This window comes from Zingiber officinale, chromosome 8B (genome assembly GCF_018446385.1).
Source record: "Zingiber officinale cultivar Zhangliang chromosome 8B, Zo_v1.1, whole genome shotgun sequence".
NCBI lineage: Eukaryota > Viridiplantae > Streptophyta > Magnoliopsida > Zingiberales > Zingiberaceae > Zingiber > Zingiber officinale.
The window spans coordinates 49,601,798-49,625,239 of NC_056001.1; the positions used below are offsets into that span (position 1 = coordinate 49,601,798).

At 38.4% G+C, this 23,442-nt stretch overlaps 2 protein-coding genes across 3 annotated transcripts; one reads left to right on the forward strand and one right to left on the reverse strand.

Annotated features, from left to right (window-relative positions):
* The first annotated feature begins 7,363 nt into the window (after nucleotides 1-7,363).
* On the forward strand, nucleotides 7,364-20,185 carry LOC122015135 (DEAD-box ATP-dependent RNA helicase 39-like). Of its 2 annotated transcripts, XM_042571865.1 has the most exons (10): nucleotides 7,364-8,007; nucleotides 8,447-8,542; nucleotides 8,623-8,811; nucleotides 8,961-9,101; nucleotides 11,306-11,446; nucleotides 14,198-14,340; nucleotides 15,828-15,957; nucleotides 16,068-16,116; nucleotides 16,380-16,871; nucleotides 17,631-20,185. In XM_042571865.1, exons 1-9 carry the CDS (start codon nucleotides 7,441-7,443, stop codon nucleotides 16,838-16,840), a joined length of 1,917 nt encoding a protein of 638 aa, XP_042427799.1. In that variant the 5' UTR covers nucleotides 7,364-7,440; the 3' UTR covers nucleotides 16,841-16,871; nucleotides 17,631-20,185. The 2 variants fall into 2 exon arrangements, with proteins under 2 accessions (XP_042427799.1, XP_042427797.1); XM_042571863.1 differs by lacking the exon at nucleotides 17,631-20,185 and having other exon boundaries at nucleotides 16,380-17,149.
* Nucleotides 17,658-20,077, reverse strand: LOC122013796 (U-box domain-containing protein 35-like). The gene is made up of 4 exons (XM_042570023.1): nucleotides 19,900-20,077; nucleotides 19,682-19,797; nucleotides 19,463-19,581; nucleotides 17,658-19,383 (listed from the first exon to the last, which is right to left on the reverse strand). Exons 1-4 carry the CDS (start codon nucleotides 20,075-20,077, stop codon nucleotides 17,658-17,660), a joined length of 2,139 nt encoding a protein of 712 aa, XP_042425957.1.
* Nucleotides 20,186-23,442: the final 3,257 nt, after the last annotated feature.

A 23,442-nucleotide genomic window follows, 5' to 3' on the forward strand; every position in this document is an offset into this window, starting at 1 on the left:
CACGTTGCTTCTCGTTCTAGAGGCTTATGCCGATTTTCTCTCCGTTCATGTCTTTCGGTGCTTCATAACCTGTTTTCATTATTAGAGAAATACCAATATCAGAGTTAAGAAATACCTTCATTTGTTGCTTCCATGAAGAAAGCTCCCCCTCGAATGCTGGTGGGTAGTCGCTAGCTCCGGCCATTGTTGCTTCAGACGGCGGTTAGTCCTTCTGAGGCGTCTCGGCTCTGATACCACTTGTAGGACCGTTGGGCCGGCTAGAAGGGTTGGTAAATAACCTATCAATTAAAAACAAACAACCCTTCCTCGAACGATTAAGCTAACACTTGTAAATTGAATTAAGCAGATAAATAAAAGCATAAAAGAAAAGACGAGGCACCAGATGTTTACTTGGTTACAACCGATGTGGTTGTTAATCCAAGGAAGATTAAGCTCAAAAACTCCTTCAGGCGGAGAAGCCTCTTACAGCGTTTAGGCACAGAAAACAGAAGCTTAACTACAACTAAAGCATACAAGTGTTTGGAAATAGAGTGATCGTGATTGTTGAAAAGCTTCTGGACCAAGGCTATATTTATAGCCTTGGTCGGGGTGCTTGGAAGGGTTCCGGGCGCCCTGGGGGGGATAAAATTTATCCCTCAATGGTTGGATCGGGTCAAAGCTCGATCTTGGGAAAAAGTCACTTCCGGGCGCCCCGGAGCCAAAAGTCAACCCTGTTGACTTTTGGTCCGTGCTCTCTTCTCCAGTTCAGCTCGCCTCTGGTCCGGGTCTTTCTGCTCCGGCTCCGCTTGCTTGGGTGATCTCTGACATCCGGAATAGGGCTCACCCGAACCCATCTTCCGGTCTTCTCGAGCGTGCTTCCCTCCGGCTTCTCGTCCCTCGGAATTGCCGCGTGTCCCTTCTCGTCCACCAGCGTACTCATCCGCAGACTTTGTCCCTCGGTCGCACCCCGTGCCGACCTTCGCGCTAGCTGCGTCTCTTGCTCCCCGAGCAATCTTTCGCTCCGGCTTTCGTACCTCGGAACCACCGCGCGCACTTCCATCTCGTCCGCCGGTGTACTCTTCCGCAGCACCTCGTCCCTCGGACGCACCGCGTGTCGTCCTTCTCGCTAGCTGCGTCTTCCGCTCGAGTACCTGTGCTCATAAGCTCCTGCACACTTAGACACAAGGTTAGAAACAACGCAGGACCTAACTTAACTTGTTGATCACACCAAAATAACTTTGGGGTTCCAACAAGTGTGACCCTATATTTTGATGTTTAGGCAAAGGTTTAAGTTAGGTTATTATTGTATTTGATATGCGCTTCTAAGTGTGCAAGTGTAAAGGAAAAGTCTAAGAAGGAGTTTTGGTGGTGTAAGTCCAAGTGTGATCTTAGCAACATAAGTCCAATTGTTCTTCGCAAGGTTGAAGTCCTGAAGTGAGAAGTTCTTGGCCAAGTTGAAGTCTCGGAGCGAGGAGATCTTGGCAAGGTTGAAGACCCGAAGGTGAGGATCCTCTTCGCAATGGAAGACCCGATAACAAAGGATAAGGTCGAAGGAAACTCTTAAAGGCGAGGCGTAAAGGATGGGGAAGCATCTGAGGGGCGCAAGGCTGATGAAGGAGGCTAGAAGGCAAGGTCAAATTGTGTTGGTGAGGATGAGTGCATAAGTGATTGTGCTCAGAGTAAAACCCCAGTGTTAGGGTTGCTAGTCGATTGGTGTATGTCTTAATCGACTGGTAAGGTTCAATTGACTGGGCAGTTGATTGGAAGTGAACAGAATGCTTTTATTTGTTCAACCATATGGAGCAGTTGACTAGTCATGACATCAGTCGTCTGGTATCAAACCATTGGCATGTAATAATCAATTTTCCACAGAGGTCAGTCAACTGGTAACTTTACCAGTCGACTGATAGTGGGAAAACAACTTGGATGTTTCCCCCAAGCTCTATATAATAGAGCTTGGGATGGCTGGCTTGGGTGACAACAATAGACTTGGTTAAAGAGATTGTGGCGAGGTTTCTCCACTGAGAAGGAGGATAGAGCTAGTCGGAGTTATGGGGATTAATCCACCGACGAATTGAGGGATCGTTCACCTTAGAGACAACCGTGGAGTAGGAGCCTTAATCTCTGAACCACGTAAATCAACGTGTTAGAGGTTTGATTGTTTTGTTTATTGCTTCTAGGTTTTAGTTTTCCTTTGTTTGTTTTGATATTCCGCTGTGCTAACAAACATTGGAAGCGATCGAAGAGGGTGACCGTCTATTCACCCCCTTTAGCGGGGCATAAAGTTCTCAACAGTTGAGGCGCCTGGAATTGATTGAGGCACCTCAATTCTTTTTTTTTAAAATATTTTATTTTTTAAAACAAAAAAATTCTTTAAATCCTAAATCTTAAATATTAAGCATCCTAAATACATATACACCCGTGAACACCTAAAATTTTTGTTAGTTTTAAATTTCTTTTAGATTGAAAACTATACCCAAATCCTTAAACTCTAAAAGTAAAATCTAATTGGCTTAATCCCTGGGCTAAAAAACATAAACAAAAAAAAAATACAATTATGTATTTCAATTAGGGCGCCTACATCAATTCTAGGTGCCCAGACAACACAGTCGTGGATCGTTCCTTAGCGAATAGTTCGCAAGTTATATTTATATATATATATCTAGATATATGAGAAATTTTATTCTACACACTCTTATATGGCGCGACAACCTACGTGACTATCTGACATAACTTTGATCTAAATTTTTTAATCTCTCTCGTCCGCATGCAATAATTCTTTTCTCTCTCCTGCATGCAAAGTATTGTTAGTTTCTAATTCTTTTCTCTCTCTTACATGTAAAGTGGTGTGCTGGTTTGTAGAAACTAACACCAACCTTGGAGTTAATCTTTAAAAACCAGCTCCAACGTGCTGGTTTTTAAAGACCAGCGCCAACATGTTGGTGCTGGTTTGTACAAAACTAGCACTAAAGCAACACCAACGTAGTGCTGCTTTGCATAAACCAACACCAACATACGCAAATCAACACATCGTTGGTGTTGCTTTGTGCAAACCAGCAACACTAACGTGTGCAAACCAACACTAAACTGGTGCTAGTTTGCACAAAGCAACACCACGTTAGTGCTGTTTTGCGCATTGGTGTTGGTTTGCAAAAATTAGCACTACCATAGTACCGACATGCTGGTGTTGATTTGCAAACTTGCAACAACGTGGTGTTGATTCACACCACGTGGTGTTGATTTTCGCACGTTGTTGATGATTTGTACAAACCAACACCGACATGATACTGATTCATGCAAAGCAGCACCAATATGGTATTGATTTGCTCATATTGGTGCTGATTAGCACCACCAACTTTGGTATTGGTATTTAAAGACCAAACCAACACCAGCGTTGGTGGAACCGATGCTGATATTTAAAGACCAGCATCAATGTGATGTCGGCTGGTGCTGGATTCAAACCAGAGCTAATGTCAGTCTTTAAAGACCATCACCAACGCTGGTGCTGGTTTGTAGAAACTAGCGTCACCTTACATGCAAGAGAGAGAAAAAAAAGTTGTTTGCCTGCAAAAGAGAATTGCATGCAAATGAGAGAGGAAAGTAAAAAAAAAAAAAGTTTTGGCTGTGTTATAGCATCCACGTTAGATGTTGTCCACCATTGTGTAGGGTAAATTGTGTAGGATATCATTCTTGATATATATATAGAGAGAAACATGCTCTGCTACAGATGAAACGCCGCACGACTGTGTGTGCCACAATGATCTCAATTTTTTTAAATCAACATTTTTTTAAAGATGAACATTATATCCTACGAGTATCTAAAATTTTAAATTTTGAACACTATAATTCAAGAGGAAAGTCTGACCCTAGAGGGAAAATCTTATTAACTTAAATTCATTATAACCTAACCCCTAATTTCTTAAATCTTAAACCTAAATACATATAATATAATATACTCGATGAGCATATAAAATTTATAATCTTGAACACTATAATCCAAAAAAAAATTTAAACCCTAGAAAAATTTTTTTATTAACTTAAACTTATTATAATCCAACTCCTAAATTCTAAAATTTTGAAACCTAAATATACATACTATACTCAAAATAAAACAAATAACTGAATGCATTCAAGTGTCTGAATTCATTCTAGACGCCTTGATGAATGTGTCGCACGATGCAAAGTTTACAGTAGGTAAGCTTTTATATATATACACAGACGATTTGTTGTTCTCAGCGACGTTGATCGGAGGCGCTGATTTGTGCTGGTTGAATTTTTATTTCAAAGGAGTTATTGACCTATAACAACTTTAAAAAGAAAAAACATTTGAAGCGCCACTATATCTACTACTAGGCTGTTGCTTCTCTTTCCCCATTGTCCGTTTCGACATTTGGCTTCAGGCGCCCGTCGACATGGAGCAGCTCGAGATGGAGGACGCGAAGACGATCGGTATCAGCTCGTCTCCTCCTGCCGAAATCCAGTCCCAGATCTCGTCTCTCATCTTCGGTAGGAACTAACTCTCGCTTGCGTACTCCTAAAATCTCGTTTCATCGAGTCTCCTGTCTCAGTGATTGACACGCCATTGTTCGCTTGCCAACAATCCGAAACATGTTTTGTATCGCATTCTATTCTCATCTAAATTTATGGCATTTGGGCGAGAGATTTTCTCTTGATGCTTCCTCCTTCCGTTTTTTTTTTCTCTCAATGAAAAGGGCACTTCGATTCTTCTAGTTCAGAGTTGATCGATCCGGTGTTCGTATACATAGATTACGATAGTTTTAGCCCTGGATTTCTCTGGTGGTATGATATTCACCTGCAATCTCTCGAATCGAACAACTTCTTTATTGAAGATTTTGGAGGTTAAGCAAACCGCTATGGTTTAGATCCTTTAATAAACGAGGCCAGTTCAATGGCCATGAGTAAAGAGCGGCAATGCAGAAGATGCTTTGGGAAATAATTGCACGATTGATTAGGGAGATTTTTGAAACCTTTTTTTTTTGTGTGTGTATGTGAAAAGACTTTTGAAATGTTTATGATTTTGTGAATATAGGTTTTCCATTGACTCATTTGTGAAGTGCTAAGTAATTTAGTCATATTCTCTAATCGAGTGGGATTTTGTTTTCTCCAAGATATCCTTGGTAATTAGTAGTTGATGTAAATCTCTGCTGATAAGGGGATCCATTGTCAATGCAACTAATCCATGTGTTACTCTTTCATCTTGATTCATGTCCTGGGTTATGATGTTTCTTATGTGCATGGTATTCCAAATCTGTATTAGCACCTGGGGAATGCCACTCCAACTTTTGAGCATCAGTATTTTAAAGTGTAAAAGAGTATTCCTTTTAGTATTTTGGCGTCATAGGTCAAAAAGAAAAAGAAAAAAAAAGCCCTGGACATTAGCAATGAAAAAGGAAGGTGCAAAGAAACTGTGAACTAGAACATTTTAATCTTTTATCATTTACTTATAGTCACATTTTTGAGGGCTCTAGCTTTAGTTTAACATTAATATGAAGATTTTGAACTCTCAGAGCTACTGAATCTTGTAAAATCTCAAGTGATCTAAGAAGTTCATATTCTTAACCCAACAAATCCTAATAACTTAATGTTTTATGCTGAAAATTAAATTAATTGAGATCATTTATGTATGAAGACTAAATTGTAGATATCAGGGATTCAGGGACCAAATTGAGGATTACTAAAATTCAACAAAGCCAAACTTTGGGGTAATTCTGCTATTAGCCATATAAATAGTAGAGATGCCATCAAACTTTCATAGAATCTCTTGCACTGCTGCTATCATGTGTCTGTAAATATGTATTTCATCAATTAATTCTTTGAAGGATGACTATTGAAGTCAATTTTTTTTATTTATTAGTAGATCTTTTGTCAATCAACATTTGGTGTAAATACTCTTTCATGTGATAGTTGATTCACCAGGGGCTTATGATTTCAAATGGATTTACTTGACACATTTTAACCTTACAGAGACATGGCAACAAGTTCAAGATGCTATGGAGAGCATGGTTAAAATGACTAAGTGAGATTTTTATCTGCATTTTTTATTTTTAACTATAAAAACAATAAAGTTGAGCTATTGTTGTTTTCTTGGTCTATCCTATTGGTCAAGGAATATTTCCTTATGCTATGTTTTAAGGAATATGTGGTATTTTCAATTTTATGATTGTTTTATAGGTAGAACACAACATTCTTATGCACCTATTTCGTATATTAGGTGTAGCTAGTGAATTCAGCGGCTAGGTATGGTTCCTTTGTAACCTCTAATTTGATCAAGGAAACCACTGAAAGCGAATATACTAATGTAGGTTACAGATACATGGTTAAAGGAAAGAGACTTATAATATTGTAGTTGCCCATGGTTATTTTGAGTAATTGATCTTCGATATGCTAGTTTCAATCCTTTCACCCTTTTTCTTAATCATTATTTCAGTAAGTCAAAAGTCGAATGTCAAACTTCAAAGCAATGAAACTCATCTTCAAACAAGATCTGAATTTCTTGGTTCTTCTTTCTCTTTAATACCAAACCAATTTCAGACTCTTTAAAATTTGTTGCAAGCTCCAGCAAAATTGCAATTCAATGTTATGTCACATGTTAATCTAGGATCCATATATAGATGTTTCATATTATTCGCAACAAAATATTTGCTACAGCCTTCACTAATAAAATTTATTTGCACAACAGTGAGATTGAACAAACATCAGCTGAGATAGCGGAAGAGATTGAGAAATGCAAGGAATATTTGGTAGTTAGGAGTAAGGTACTGGAGGAAGAAAAAGAGAGCCTTCAGCGAGCAGCTTTTGCTGTGCTGCAGATTTTTAACCCCGATGCCATTTAAATGCTTTGCATCTTTTGTTATATTCACTCAAAATGACGGTTACCGGTAAGTCCAAGCAAAAGGCTTTTCATTCTTAGCAGTTAGCAGTGATGAATTAACCACATCTGAAGATAACTGTGACAAATTTTCCCCAGCTTCATTTGAGAATACATTCTTCTTCTGGTGGTGGTGGTGGTCTTAGGTTGTTTCATGTACTGGCTTTCATTTTGTGGTGAAAGCACTCACTTCAATTTAAAAATTAACCGGATTTCTTGTAAGGTTTATGTGATTTGTTCCTCATTAACAAAATTCTTATCGAGCTTAAAAATAAATTAAAAATTCTCAAAATTAATAAAAATCTCTTAAAATAAAAATAAGCTCAACTCAAGCTCAAATAATTATTTTAATAGTTTAGTTCATTTAGGCTCGGTTCAATTTGATTAAGTTGATCGAATCGTTTGGTTTGACTTGGTTTAGGTTGGCTAGGCTGGTTTAAGGGCCTAGGACTCTAGGAGACTTCGCTATTACTCTTTACCCATAAATATCCAGAGGCCCCCGACTTTATCCGCAGTCCTCGCTCTCGTTCTCGCTCTCGCTCTCGCTCGGTGCCGCCGCCGTTGCATTTGGCATGCCCATGGCCATGGCAATGGCCGCCAGTGGTGCCGCCGGGAAAGCCCTCTTTTCCGCTTCCTCCTCGTTATTCTTTTCGCGCACCTTCCGCTCCTTCTCCAATCCCCGCCTCCCGCCACTGCCTAGGCTTTTCCCTGTGCTCGCCCGCCCTCTATGCCTCTCCTCAATTCCCGCCTCCGCAGCCTCCACGACTACCGTCGAGCCGGAGCAGGCAGTGAAACCCCTCCTGCACTCGGTCCTTCTTGAGCGCCTGCGCCATCGGCATCTCAAGGACCAAGCCAAGGGAGCCGTCCAGTCGCGAGCGTCGTCCCCTTCCTCGCTCCCAAAGCCTGCGAATGTTGCGGCCAGGAAGAAGATCAAGGATACACGGAGCAATACGGTGGACAGCTTTGAGGAATTGGACCTCAGTGACGAGGTGATGGGGGCCGTGAAGGAGATTGGCATCTCTGTGCCTACCGAGATCCAGTGCATCGCTGTGCCTGCGATTCTCGAGGGTAAAAGTGTGGCTTTGGGCTCTCATACTGGTTCTGGGAAGACCCTGGCGTATATGTTGCCTATAGTCCAGGTCATTTTTTTTTTTGGTTATTTTCACTTTATGCCGCCTTTTCTTGTTCTACCTTATCATTTACCTTTTTCTTTATATACATATACCCAGGGTTCACGTTTGTTTCATCTTGCGTTTGATAGAATCATTTTCTGTCTACCATCCATTTAGTTTACGACTTTTAGATTTTTCATACATCATCTAAGTGAACTTGATCCTGTACTTATTTATGATTCTCTGTTTTGAGCAAATGGTCTTGCATGCTTGCAGTTTGTTGAACGATTGATTTATGATTTCATTCCTGAAGATATTTGCAGTTACATTACCTCAAAACAGTGCTTAAAGATTTTATGATAAAACAGCCTTCTTTTAACATTTATCCATCTTTTAATTAACTTTGGACCAGATATCTGGGTCGACTTTCTTCAATTTTCACTCGTCTAGATCTTTGATTTTGCAGTTGATGCGGCATGATGAAGAAGTGTCTGGAAAGTTGATGAAATCCAAGCGTCCCAGAGTGGTGGTACTTTGTCCTACGAGGGAGTTATGTGAACAGGTCAAGTATTTCACGAATCCTAGACACTGAAAACGTGAAAAAAGTATAGTGTGTAAAATTTTCATCCTTTGAATCTTTAGGTTTTCCACGTAGCAAAGTCCATTAGCCACCATGCACGCTTTAGATCTACGATGATCAGTGGAGGTGGCCGATTAAGACCCCAAGAGGATTCACTAAGTGAACCAATTGATATGGTTGTTGGAACCCCAGGGAGAATTCTTCAGCATATCAATGAAGGAAACATGGTGTATGGGGACATAAAGTACTTGGTACGACTTATCAGAATCAGCCAGAGCTTCAATTGATTCTATGTTGCTATTTTCATTTAGTTGCAATTCTTTCCTGTTCTGTTTTACGGAAAATATGTTGATGAGTAATAGTACCAACATGATATTGAATTTGACCAACTTTATACTAGGTGTTGGATGAGGCTGACACAATGTTTGATCAAGGTTTTGGTCCTGACATACGCAAGTTTCTTGGTCCCCTAAAGAGTCGTGCAGAAAAACCCGGTGACCAAGGTTTTCAAACTGTTTTGGTGACTGCAACAATGACCAAGGTTTGATATTGTTCTTTAAGAAGTCATTTGGACGACATTTTTATGTAATCAGCTTCAGATGCATATTTAGTTAAAGATGCAGACTACTTTCAAATTTGTCTAGATGTGCTTCGATTAATTTGTTGTTTTCATTCTAGTCAATCTAGTCTCTAATTTTTTTTATAGACTAGTAGCAATTTTTTCTTTTCTAGATGTTGTATGGGAAGTTATTTGTGGTGCCATTTACTTATTTTGTTTTTAATTATTAACCCATAACCAGAAATAGTCTTATTATGATGCAAGTTCTGCACAGATACCTTCATAACTTTTCATTAGCTCTCAATATTGCTCTTAACTATCATAAAGTAATAATAGATGGAAATAAAATGAAAAAAAGAAGAAAAATACATGAAATTAAGCACTTGCTTGTAATTGTGAAGTTGTGTTGAAATTTACATGAGCCGAAATTAGGTGATGCTCATGTCACATTTCATAATGTATCTTTTGTAATTACTTCCATTATGCAGTTATGGGTTAATCCACTGATGCTGCAATTTTGGCTGTTATATATCTGGACACTAAGTCTTGATGGCTGATACTTGTTAAGCATTGGTTTAAGATGCCTTAATGCCCTTTTACCACATCTAGATGGAAATGAATGGACAAGTTTTATGACATTAGCTTGAGCAAGACCTAGTGTGGAAGGAACTAACGGTTTGGATCATACTTGTTGAAACTTAATGCAAATTTTTGTGTGTATGTCTGTTTTAATCTTTGAGTCATATTTCATATTCCTTTTCTTTGTCGAATTCTTAAACTATGAAATTTTACATTTGTTATTCAAGGAGATAGCATTGTGAATATCTTAGCAAAATATTGACTAAAGATTGAGTGTTCAAAAATAGGAGTTTGTTTTCAAAATCTTGTATGGTATGGTGATCGTGGGGTAAAAGCAAAATTTTGTAAGATTGCGTTACAGCGAGCCATTTTTTATTAATCAGTTAGAGAGCAACCTATGAAAAGTTAGCGCGAAACCTTTTCTTTTCTATAAAAAAATGAAAAGTTAGCGTAGTATATTTGATAATGCTTATATGAATGTATGAGGATAGTAGAACAAATAAAAATAATAAACTACAACTATATTACTATCAAGGAGTTACAAATTATTATTTCAATCCTATAATAAGGTGTATTTCATGGCATTATCAAACAACTAGATATTTAAATCCTATATAGTGTTATCAATATTAAATATGATTCGTTAACATGATATAACTGATTTGAGCATGATCAATAGAGACAAGCAAAAATGATATGACATGATTCAAATATGTAAATGAGTGACATAGATTTTGCCGAGTGAAACTAATTTTAGTATCTAATATCTTTTTATTGTCTGAAAATTGTTAGGAGGTTTAATTAATCTTAAATCATGTAAAATTATTTTAAAATACATAATCAATTGTATATTATTTTGTATAGTTGTATATTGACACAAATGACATGATCATTTATGATACAATTACCATGATTTGATCTGGATTTCCACTTCTAGTTCTATGTATTTAACATTTTCTTACTAAATAGGTTTTGACAATGTAAAACATGTTTAGGGATTAATAAAAATAATATTCCCCAAGCAATATATCTTAGTGGTCATCTATCGTTTTTTTAGTTTCAAATGATCGATGATTAAGCTGAGTTCATAAGTCCAAAATTTGTTTTTGAACTAAAAAAACTGAACCTGTTTTTGAGTATGTCAGGGAGTGAGTGCGTGATTTTGATATTGGGAAGTAGGGGCATGATTTATTTTAAAAGAAAATTGCAGAGGTGTGATTTTGAGAATCCTAGGTATGTGATCTAGAGACTTAGCTAGTTGATTACAACTGTAATGCTTTTAGTTTATGACTTTAAGCTGACTTGAATGCTTGCTTAGATTTTGATAATTACTTAACTTTAATGGCTTATTTTAATTCATACATATCAGAAGAACTTGTTTTTACTTTCTCATTGGCTATGCATGTTGTCTGACTTGAAGCTACCCTCCTATTCAAGACTTTTGATTTATAGGCTATGCTTAGCTCTGTAACCCTTGAATTCTCAGGCTGGATTTGGATGATGACTGTCTTGTACTATGCTAATCCTAATCTAATCGGAGTTAGCTTTTAAATCCCTAAGTTGTCTGTGCTGTACTCTGTGATATCTGACATGATAATATTCTGTAGGCTGTGCAGAAATTGATTGATGAAGAATTCCAGGGAATAATTCATTTAAGAACTTCTAGTTTTCAAAAGAAAGTTGCATCTGCTCGACATGACTTTATAAAGCTTTCTGGTGCAGAAAATAAGCTTGAAGCTCTTCTACAGGTCACTCTCATTCCCTTCCCCAACTTTTAGATTGCTTTAATAGTTCTTTCTAATTTTCATGTGTTATTAGTTGATTCACTTAAGTGAACCATCTCTTGTGCCTTTCTTTTAAGTTTCTAATTTTCCCTTGTCATATATTGGAACAACTGAAAAAAAATGTAATTGTTGACTATGGTTCTTTATTAAAGTCTTCCTTGAGATTTGTTAGTTGTGATGGATTATAGCCTTCAACGAGAGGCACTTGGACTGGGGATTTCCCCATTTATGAGTCTACAACTAGAGGGAAAGTATTTTCTCTCATGCATCCCTCAAAATACAAATTTTTTTCAACCTTCCAAATTGAGGAGAATAAGGAAGGAATTCCTTGCAAGATTTTTTTTTACCCTTTTTTATATACGTCCTTTTAAACAAGGAAATTTTTTAATCACTCTCTTTCCTCCCTTTGTTAAAGCACCCAAGATTGCCCTAGGTGGCAACAATTATCATTCGAAGGAATTTAGACACTTGGGTTGATTGTCCGATAGGAAAGGACTAACTTCTATGGAGCAGCTGCTAATAGACTGATTTTCTTGTATGCTGAAAAAGTCTAGGCTGAGTTAGATTTTGTGCCTTGACTAAGATGTCAGCCAATAAAAGACAGTATGCCATCTTAGGTTTGTTGGACATGGGAAGGAAATGGTGTGCTATTTATTAAAAACTTTGTGTGTCTGCTATCGTTTATTTATAATAACTATTTTGTCATGTGTCTCAAGTTTCAGGTCAATACTATGGTTTTTTTGTCTTCATTAAATGTGCATAATACAACTTGATACTTTTTAGTGATGTATATTTTCGATTAAAGACCTGACAAGAGAGTCCACTAGAAATTAAAATATTCTTCAATATCACATTTCCTTTTGAGAAATATAAACTTATCTTAATAATTCCTTGATTAATAGTTACCTGGTTGCTTCACCGAAGAGGAAGATTAGTTTTTATACCTACTCCTGTAGCAATGTTTAGACTTTTTATTGCTGGTATGGTACGAGTTATAACCCCATTCTGCATAGCAGAGATCCTGTGGGTTCCTTCTGTAATGTTATTTATAGAAGAAAGTAGATCTTTCCGACATCTGAAAAACTGTTTTGGTGGTTTTTCCTACATTAGAAAGATGAAATGGTGGGTTATGCTCTATTCTGGAACAGTCATCTTAACATGACTTCTTTCTACTTTGTTAGACTACAAATTTCCGAACCTTTATGATTTAAGAACCACTTGGGACTAAGGTTTAAAATCTCGACTTGTGCCGAAGTTTCGGTTCCAGACCGGAATGATACAGTTTCGGTATCGTATTGTGCCGTGCCGACACGATTTCGATATTTTTTATTTATATATAGTGATTATTAGATAAATATATTTATTGTTTATAATTTAAAAAATAAGTTGCATATTGATTTTATATAAATTCTCTATTATTACAACTTAATATTGTTAAACAACTTAATATTATTAGAAAAAATAATTAAATATAATTTTTTTAAGAAAATTGATCTATCAATAACTCGAATTAATAATCATAATTATATAAATTAATACAAAATACTATTTTATATATAATAATTATATAAATTGAATATTTATTTATTTATTAATAATTTTAAAAAATAATTAAAATAGTAAGAAAAAAATTAGAATATTAATTAACATTAAAATAGTAAAAAAATACAAAATAATTTTAAAAAATATCAGAATATAAATTTAATTTATTAGAATTTTTTTAATTTTTTTTTTTCAAATTAATTTTTTTTAGATTTTTTAATATAATTTTTAAATAAAATTTAAAACATTATAAACAATTTCAGAATATTATTTAATAAAGTTTATTAATTTTTTAAAAACATTTAAATATATTTTTTATATTTTATTGGGATAATTTAATTAGGTTAATGAAAGTCTCTTTCAAATATCATACTTCCTTAGGAATTGTTTAATTTATTTAAATTAGAATATGAATTTTGCATAGTAAAACCAGCGACACTCGCCTCCAATGCCCATGCCTACGCTTGCCTCCGACGCGACACCTGTGGACGCCTCTAACGACGTCAAAGGAGTCCGGCGACATCTCCGGCGGCACTAGAAGCGTCCGGTGACGCTTCCGGTGGCGTCGAAGGCGTCTGGCGATGCTTTCGGCTCTGCAAGAAGAAACGGGGGCACGCACGCGATGCCTCCGACGGCTCCGAACGCGTCACGCAACGCTTCCGACTCCTCCAGAAACGTCGAGACACGCGTGCGTGATGTGCCAGTTTCACCTCCACGATAGAACGATAAAAACTGTCCATGCCCGGCGGCACGGAACGACATTTCATTCACTGCTTAGGACAAAATTCTTCATACTAATAAATTGAAGTTTGAGTTGTCTTGCCATCTTAATGCAAGAACAACAATGAACCATGAGTAAATTATATTGGTTTGGCTACTTAGATCTATGAAATCTAGTCAAATTTAATTGTCTTTTAGAATAAGAAAGATTATTATTTACATCCTAAGGTGAAAGTCATACTTTAACAAAGTTGGGGTGTAAGGTCTGCCTGTATGGTGAAGTAGAAGGAAGGTGTATGAATGATTTATTTCTTTAACATCTTAGTGCTAAGGTTCAATTTCAGCTACCTGTTCAATGCACATGTTAAAATTAGATAACTGACTTGCTATGAAAGCTTATTGAGTAATCCAAAATATGTAGTCTTTTAAACAATATGCAGTGTTTTATGGCAGGTTCTTCAGCCAAGCTTGGTAAAGGGTAACAGGGTAATGGTATTCTGCAATACTTTGAACTCAAGCCGTGCTGTTGATCATTTCCTTGGTGAGAATCAAATATTCACCGTAAATTACCATGGCGAGGTGCCTGCAGAAGAAAGGTAAATCAGTTGGTTCCATGTTTTGACTTTCTGTTACTACTGTAATATTTCAACAAATACCATTTATATCCTGTTTGCATATTATAATGTTCTTATAATTCTTGCTTCTAGTGAACTTCATCAAGCTTTGTCAGGGTTATTCCTTCTGTCTTTTTCATTATTTGCTGAATTCCTTGACTTATCTGAGCATATTCCTGTATTTCTCTACTTGTTGGAATTTTCATGGTTTTAACATTTTGTTTTGTTTTGTTTTTATCTGTATGGGCATTATGTTTGGTGCGTTGAGCACTCTATTATTTTCTTACCTAAGACTTTCTAGCATATCTTCCTTGATTTTTCTTGCATTTTCTGTATTTAGTTTTATGATTTGCTACAAACCCATCTTCCACCATCAGCTACCATATTGTACTAGTATTTTGTTTGCACAAATTGGCCGAATATGACAACTGAGGATTCGAAGCTTTCCATGAACCAGTGTAATATTACTTATAGTTTTGCCTTTGTCCTGTTTTTAAATCTTTTGACCCTTTTCCCACCCTTCTCATCTTGCCCTTTTTGACTCAAATAATCACTTGTGAGAATAAAGGAGCTTGTTCAGCCAGAACAAGTTCCACTTATGGCCGTTGCATTGATTCAGCTCCTGCAGCATTTATCGAAGAGGTGAACATCGCTGAATAAGTTTCACTCAGACTCACAAAGTTAGCTTTACTTCTTTGTTGTTGGTTCTGACCATAATAATTCCTACTAATGGTGCATTGGTTGGTATCAGTGAAGCACCATAAGGCCATTGACTCATATCCAGCATGGATGGTTCTCAAAACGTTGGGAACAGATTTTAGCAAATTGATTTACTCTTTTCACATTTCTTTGGAAACATCTGGGGAAGGAAACACCCATATGTCATGGATGGAATCCACCCCAGAGTAAAGAAAGAGGCAGGGAAGACTTTCCCCAATTTTCTACAAACTAGCTTCTGTCCAATCAGGCAGCAAGCTCCTACTGGGGGGCAAAATGCCAGAAATTTTAACAAGCATATATATATATATATATATAAGGCTTTGATAGCTTGCGCGACGCTGGTGAGTGGCGTGCGTGGACGCTTCTCACATTCAGAGGCGTCTCCAATAAGGCGTCCACACGCGTCGCCCACCGGTGTCACCCAGGCTAATAAGCCTATATATATATATATATATATATATATATATATATATATATAAAATTGATTTTTATTTATTAAAAAAACAATTTCACAAAATAAAGTTCTGCCCCATTTTCTCTCTAAAGAAACGGCTAAGATTTCTCTCCTGGTTTACTTCCCTCAAAGGAAACAAAAATGAGAGATCGCTTTTCTCTCCACAAACTTTTTCTCTATCTCTCTTCTCTCCGTACAATATATTTGAGATAAATGTTATCGGAGCATTTATTCTTTGTTTCCATATGATTGTTATTTTTAATTGATTGGTTGTTGTTTTGCCTCTTTATGTCAGAGTCGAAAATCTGAAAAAGTTTAAGAGTGACGATGGAGATTGTCCTACTTTGGTGTGTACGGATTTGGCTGCTAGAGGACTTGACCTTGCTGTGGATCATGTTATCATGTTCGATTTTCCCAAAAACTCAGTGGGTGTTATTTTTCTTTTAGATGTTCTTTAACAGTGTAGATTATATACATGTTTTACCCATTTCATTGGTCATTCTGTGAAAATTATTCTTTATTGTTGCATATTTAGATCGATTATCTTCATCGGACGGGAAGAACTGCTCGTATGGGTGCCAAAGGTACACATTCTTGCTTTAAATTTTAATATGGTTTTGCTAAACCAAATAAGGGAAAAGTAGAAGTACTATTCTAGCATTGAAGTCACAATCTATGGTGATATAACTGTTTTGTGTTTGCTTTTTAAATCATATCTACCTAGTGAGATATCAGTTAATAAGTAAAGGAAATCCCTGTATGAGTTTCTGGACTTTTATATTTCATCATTGTGATTTACAAGAAAATTCTACCTGCATTAAAAATTTTGACTCGCTACTTTATGCAGGCAAAGTGACTAGCCTAGTTGCAAAGAAAGATCTGCCTTTAGCCACAAGAATTGAGGAAGCGTTGAAGAAAAATCAGAGTTTGGAATCACTCAGTATTAACACTGTGAAAAGAGATGCTGCTATATCAAGACAGATTAATAAGACATACAAAATGAAAGTTTTGTCCAAGCCTTCATCCAAAATTGGCAAAAAGGATTCTGCTTCCCCAAACTCACTAGCTAGTAAGAAAGGAGTCGCTGCTTCTCCGAGTAAAACAAAGAAGGGTATCACTCTCTCGAGGGCGAATAAATCCTCCAGTGCTTCGAGAAGGGAATCACCTAAAGGCAACAAGCTTCGCCAGACTAAAACATCTGGTGCTAAAAAAGCTCCTACATCTAAACTTAGCGTTGTAGGCTTCAGGGGCCGTAGTTCTGCTGGCAAAAGTGCCGCTTCCAAAAATTCCACTAGGAGATCAACCTGAAGTCTAAAGACATATTTGGCTCCTTTTCGAGGTGAGTTCTGCTTGGTCGTTTGACACTAACAGAATCATAAAGATTATCAATGTCGTCATTCATATGTATATAATCTCGGTGTCTCGGTTACTATCAAAATCGAGACGCTTGCAGGTTTCTCGATTTTTTAAGTTGTTTTGGTATTTTTCTTAAAATGCCATATGGCAGGTAAGGTTAGGAGAACCACCAAGTTGCTCTTTACCATTGTTCATGTAAGCAGTTACTGAATTTATCTCCTGATTGTTTATCCATTTAGTGAGCTGATTGCAGAATTAAAATGAGTATATTTGGTGGATCAATTGAAGAATGAAATTGATTGCAGCTAGTTGCTGATTATGGAACCAAGTTTTTGCATTGATACAACTTTTTAATATATGCACCTTTTATATTATTTTAAAAATAATTTGTTAATTAATTAATATATCAGCAATAGTTCTTTGGATTGTGAATAAACAAAAAGAACATTTTAAATCAAATAAATATATTAATATTTTCACCAATTAAGTTCTTGTATCATGATAAATTTATCATAAAACTTCAAGTATACATATTAATTATTAAACATGAAAGTCTATATATGGTTCTATTTTTTTTTCTAAATGTTATTAAAAGATCATGGCAACTATTTTCCTTCAAAAACAGAAAGATATATGGAAAAAAAATTATTTACAAATTGTATGAGAAAATTTGATATTGAACTCTTGAAAAATTTGACTGGTCGATCGATGAACATGATGATGAGACTTTCTTCATTTGCAGGGTGGAGATGCATTGGAAGGACTTTCTTCATTTGCAGAGTGGAGGTGCATTGGATGCACCTCGCAATGTGTTTGGGATAGCACCGACATCGCCGTCGAACAATTTGAATCGCTTGGCTTCGAATTCTTGACCGATGCGGCTCAGTCGGCTGAGCTCCGGCAGAACGGCCTTGGACAGATCAGGGCGGTCCTTTCTCCTCAACTCGGCGCACTTCAGAGCCAGCTTAGCGAATGAAATGGCCTCTTCCGCCGGCCAATCCGTGACAGAGCCGTCGAGCATCTCTGCCAATGCCCCCCTCTCGACGGCCAGCTCCACATGGCGCGTCAGCCCCATCGGACCTCTCGCCGTGATGATCTGCAGCAGCAGCACGCCGAGCGAGTACACGTCGGACTGGACGCAGAGCATGCCGGACTGCTGGTATTCCGGGTCTATGTAGCACATCGTCCCGGCGGCCGAAGTCATCCTGCACTGGGTGACGTCGTCCGCCACCGCGGCCGGCACCAGCCGTGCGAGGCCGACGTCGCCGATCTTGCTCACGTAGTTGCGGTCGAGGAGTATGTTGGCGGGTTTGAGGTCTCTGTGAACCAGCGGCTCCGGCTTCGCCTGGTGAAGGAAGAGCAAGGCGGTGGCTATCTCCACCGCAATCTTGAACCTGGCCGGCCAGGGAATCGGCGGAGTGTTTCCTCGCCGGAACAGCCTGTCCTCCAGACTCCCGTAGTCCATGTACTCGTACACCAAACATCCGTACTCCGGGCACGCCCCGAGCAGCAGCACCATGTTGGGGTGCCGGATGCTGCTCAGAATCTCTACCTCCTGCTGGAACTGCCTCCTCCCCTGCGCCGCGTCCGGTCTCAGAATCTTGACGGCGACGGGGGTGTGATCGAGCACGCCACGGAACACAGGCCCGTATCCGCCCTCACCGATCTTCAGGGACGGGGAGAAGAAGCTCGTGGCCACTTCGATCTCATCGATGCTGTAGCTCCGACACCTCAAGTCGGAGCGAAGAAGAGACTGGTGCTGCTCCTTGGCCGCCGCCCGGCTTCTGGCTTTCGACTCCGCTTTGAGTCGCCGCTTGACCTCGAGCTCTGCGATCCTCTGCGCTGCGTCGGCGACCTCCAGAGCCGCCTTGCACTTGGATTTCTCTACCGCAGCAAGCGCAAGGGCGGTCTCTTCCGACTGCCTCACGCTCTCGACTTTCCGCACTTCCTCTATCTTCATCCTCTGCAGCTCCTCCGCCTCGTCTTGGGCCATGATCGCCTCTTTCAGAGCCGCGTTGCACATTTCCGTCGTCTGCTTTAGCTCGAGCCTTAGCCTCCGCAGTTCGTCCCCCGCCGACCGTCGTCCTCCCTGATCACGTACCGGAACTGCAGAGGAAAATGACGTCCGACTCGGACAGCTTTCCTCGTTTCCCAACTCCGATTCATCCATTTTCCTTGCCAAGTCAACGTCTTCGCCGGATATTGAGCGAAGATGGCGGAACCTAACCGGCGCGATCGAGGATTCACGCGGCGTCGAATGCATGCTCCTCGTATCAAACTGCCCGACGGAGCAATCCAACTGCGGTAATGATTGAGATGGCGTGGGATCGAGTTGCAGTGAACGCCTGGGAGGAACATCATCGACTTTGGCCGCCGCCGGCCGCACTTTGGCCGTCCGGCTCGTCAGTAGCTTCCCTTTGTATATCACGTATACTCCACACCAATCGGGCAGGCCTTTCATCAAACACGTCGGAATATCCGGATTCAGAAACCTCCTGATTCAACAGAATATTAAATTAAAAAAAAATGAGAGAAAACAAAAACAAACAAAATAGGCGAGATGTGGAGACCTACATGAGTGCGTTCCTGTTGTTAGCTCCAAGAACGACGCTTTGGATTCTGTTGGCAACGACGTAGTCGACTATGGCTCTCGGTACGTCCCAACCTTCCAGCACCACCTTCTTCATTTGCAACTGCAATTTAATTAATTTCCATGAGCAATATAATCGAATTAATTAAGGAAGTAGCTAGTGTTTTTCAAGCCAACTGCTAATTAATTAATTAATTAATTACGTCTTTACGGGCACAGAGAGCTCTGTAAGGAAGAAAGATCTCGGCGGCCTCGGCGTCCTCTTGCACAATCTTCCACTCTGAACCGCTCGATCTTCCGGTTTTCACAGGGCCATCCACTGCAATGAATTTACAAAGAAATTACCGTCAGATATTGAAATTAGTTAAACAATGAATTAATAACCCATTTAAGTAACTGCAGAGCGATCGAGAGAGCTGACCTTTTGGGCTCCTAACATGAATGGGGACTATGGACTTGGTGTCGCCGAAGAGGAGGTGGTCGACCGCCCATTTGAACGTTTGCTGGCTGTTCTTGCTTTTGTCAATCGCCACCGCTATCGCCGGTCGCCATGGGCTAGATTCGTCCGATGATGGCAACGAAGACGAGAGAATGTCCATTTGGTGCCGATTCTTACACTAAACTAGTAGTAGCAATAGTAAGAATGAGGGATGGATTGAGAGGTTGAGCGAGGCGTCGATGAATATATATGTATACCTCTTCCTTCTCCTATCTTGTCATGTTGTCTCAAAATCGTTATTGCAATTGACAGTTGGAAATCTAAAGGAAGCCAGATCGACAGTAGGAAATAACAATTCTGAGGTGTGAAATATCGTTGGCCAGGAATTGGCCATGACTTCTTTGGACAGGTCCATCTCATTTATAAAGTTTTTTTTTTTGTTTTTGTTTACGCCTAAGACCACTAATTAGACTAAATAAAAATAAAAATATTATTTTAATATTAAAAATGAATGAAACCAAAGTATCTTGAAAATTATTTAGATTTAGTTGGATTTATTTTAATTGAATTGACATCAGAATATCTCAATTGTTTATCCATTCTTAAATTTAAAATTTTTATTATTGTAAAAGATAACATTATCAAGCAAAGAAAGAAGTTTAGGATCATTATAATGTATGGATCGAACCGACTAGAGAGGATGTGTCAATCATTGATTTTGTTAAGTGTTTGTATGTGAATTTGGTTGGTTATTTGTGCAAAAAAAAATAAAAAATAATAATAATAATAAAAATAATACTTGCACATTATATTTTTCATGGTTCAAAGCCTTACTCTTGCTCCACAACTTAACTATTTGTTAAGTGAATCATGCCAGTACAATCATATACCCTTAAGCATGTCTTTTTATTATTTGAGCAAAGGTTTAAATTAGGATTATATTATAATTCTTGATATGATAGAAACTCTGCTCCACATTAGCCAATTCAACCTTGCCCGGAGAGCAATATAATTGTTGATATGGTGTGTCAAGTGTGGGTTGCTTAATATTGATATTGCAAGTGCAATAATAAAAGTCTAACTAGATCGAGCGTATACTTGACAAATGAAAATCAAGTAAATCGATAATTAGATATTTAGTAAATGAAAATTCAAGTAATCCGAGAAATACTTAGTGAATCGAAATCTTGACAAGTCAGGGGACACCAGATGCTTAGCAAATTAGGAAGTCCTAAAGACACAATCCCTTACTATGGAAGATTCATAACTCATGCTTTTGCCACAAAGTTCTAGAGTATTCAGTTGACTGAGTCTTTCACTAAATTGGAACTTGAGTTGACTATCTAATTTATCTAATTGACTTAGGTTAATCAAGAAGAAAACAAAGTGTTTTTGTGATGTTGGGTTCTAGGGTTCAATCAACTAACTAGTCAACTGATGCGTGATCAATTGGCTGATGGTTAGGGTGAGTCAATTGTAGAACCAATAGAAATATTAGCAAGAAGCCATTGATCTGACATGATTAGACTGCGACGACCATCAAATGGCCCAAATGCTATAATACTTTAGTCGATTGATAGTAAGATTGAGTCGACTAAGATTACTGTTATTGTGTAGAAGGGTGATGAATTCAAGTCAATAGTTAACTTGAAGCATACATTAGTCAACTTATTAGACGTTGAAAAGTAGAACAAAGTTGAAAGCAATGATGATTGATGTGTCTATAAATATTGAGCAATAAGAAAATGATTAAAAGTGCTTCATTTTGTAATTCTCATCTAACTATTTTTTGTGCTCAATTGTTTTCATTCTTCCAATTCATCCTTGTATTTAATTTATATCTTGCAAGAATAATGTAAGAGATTTCTTCGTCTCTAAAAGTTTTGTTGAGAAAGAGATTGAGAGGAGTGACTCACTAAGTCATAAGCTGTGGGGTAGGAATCAAAGTTCGGAACCACGTAAAATATAAATGCTTATATTTCTTGTTTGATACTTTTACTTGTATTTTGTTTATCCATTGCACACTAAATTTAAATGTAGAATCAAAGAAGAAATTCAACAATGATCCTCTATTCACTCCTCTCTCTAGCCTTATTAATGATCCACTAAGTTGTATGAGAGTACAGTCACTCTCGAGCCAAATAAGTAAATTCAACACATGACAATGGAAGACGGACATAGCATCCGGAGGAAAATAGTCTGTTATACGATGTAGCTAAGATTTGAATTGTGAATACTTGGGAAATTGCTTGAGTGCCTTACCGATGCACCAGATCCGAAATTCTTATACTACTTAGAAAGTCATTCAAGCAATTAGTAGCAAATAAAAGATACACGAGAATTCAAGGCAGCATACCATAATGCTAACTCAGGCATATAACATGGTTCAATTATTGATTCTACTTCATTGTCTATGATTCATCAGTGAGTAGTGAGTTACTCTCGAAAAGCCCACTATCCTTCTACTCCATGGTTAACTATTAAAGATGGAGAAATCTCTTACAATAAGCACATACAAGAATTAAGAGAAGGACAAAAGATTACAAGATGATATCAAATAAGATCTAATCAATCTAATTTCACCAACATAAGCCATCCATCTTACTTTTCTTTTATTGCTTTCAATCCCCTTCATTTTTGTTTACTAGTTGTTCAGTTGATTTGTCACTAATCAATCAATTAGATTCATCACTAGTCGCCTGATTGCCTTAGCTTGAATCTACCAACAGTTGCTTGAGTCAACAATATTTCACCGTCAGTCGACTAGATGACTATAACTAGACCCGACCCCGGGCCGGGTCTGGCCCGGACCCGGCCCGGGTCTGGCCCGGACCCGGCCCGGGCCCGTAATCGGGTCAACGGGCCGGTTGCCCATTGACCCGGTTCGCCGGGTCGAACCGGAACCGGCCCGGCAAGTTGCCGGGCCAGTTCCGGTTCATGGGCTGTAAACTCGGCGAACCGCCGGCGGTTCAGCTGTAAATTTTTTTTTTTTTTAAACGGTTTTAACCGTCGGTTAACCGGCGGTTCATAGCCGTTGGAACCGCCGGTTAACCGGCGGTTCGTAGCCGTTGGGAGGGTTTTTTGGGTATTTTTTTCAACGGTTAGGATCATTTGACCGTTTTTTGATCAATGGCTATGATTTAGTGTCCATTACTATCAAAACTCTATAAATAGATAGCTCATTTCATCATTTTTCACACACATCTTCTCTACTCTTAATCTAATTTTCGTATTCTCTAATCTCTACACGCTTTCGTTTTCAATTTTCAATTACAATGGAAGGAGGCCGCGGAGGTGCATCATCTCGAGCTCGGAAGGGAAAGCAAATAATGAATCCGCGGGAGGAGGACCCCAACATTCAATCCACCGATGATGAGATCGAGCATCTTCCGAATCCGACATCCGAAACACAAGGAAGTACCGATGCAATTACTTCTAAGGTTCGGGAACTTCCTCCTCTAAAGTCTTCTATTTTTACTAAACATTTTGAGAATGTCACTCTTCCGTCGAGAGAAATCGTGCAAA

Coding starts and splice junctions, on each gene's coding strand:
- LOC122015135 (XM_042571865.1), top strand. CDS start 7,441: ATGCCCATGGCCATGGCAATGGCCGCCAGTGGTGCCGCCGGGAAAGCC. Junction 9,102..11,305: donor TGACTGCAACAATGACCAAG/GTTTGATATTGT, acceptor AATATTCTGTAG/GCTGTGCAGAAATTGATTGA. Junction 16,117..16,379: donor TGCTCGTATGGGTGCCAAAG/GTACACATTCTT, acceptor TACTTTATGCAG/GCAAAGTGACTAGCCTAGTT.
- LOC122013796 (XM_042570023.1), bottom strand. CDS start 20,077: ATGGACATTCTCTCGTCTTCGTTGCCATCATCGGACGAATCTAGCCCA. Junction 19,798..19,899: donor TCATGTTAGGAGCCCAAAAG/GTCAGCTCTCTC, acceptor AATTCATTGCAG/TGGATGGCCCTGTGAAAACC. Junction 19,582..19,681: donor CTCTCTGTGCCCGTAAAGAC/GTAATTAATTAA, acceptor ATTAAATTGCAG/TTGCAAATGAAGAAGGTGGT.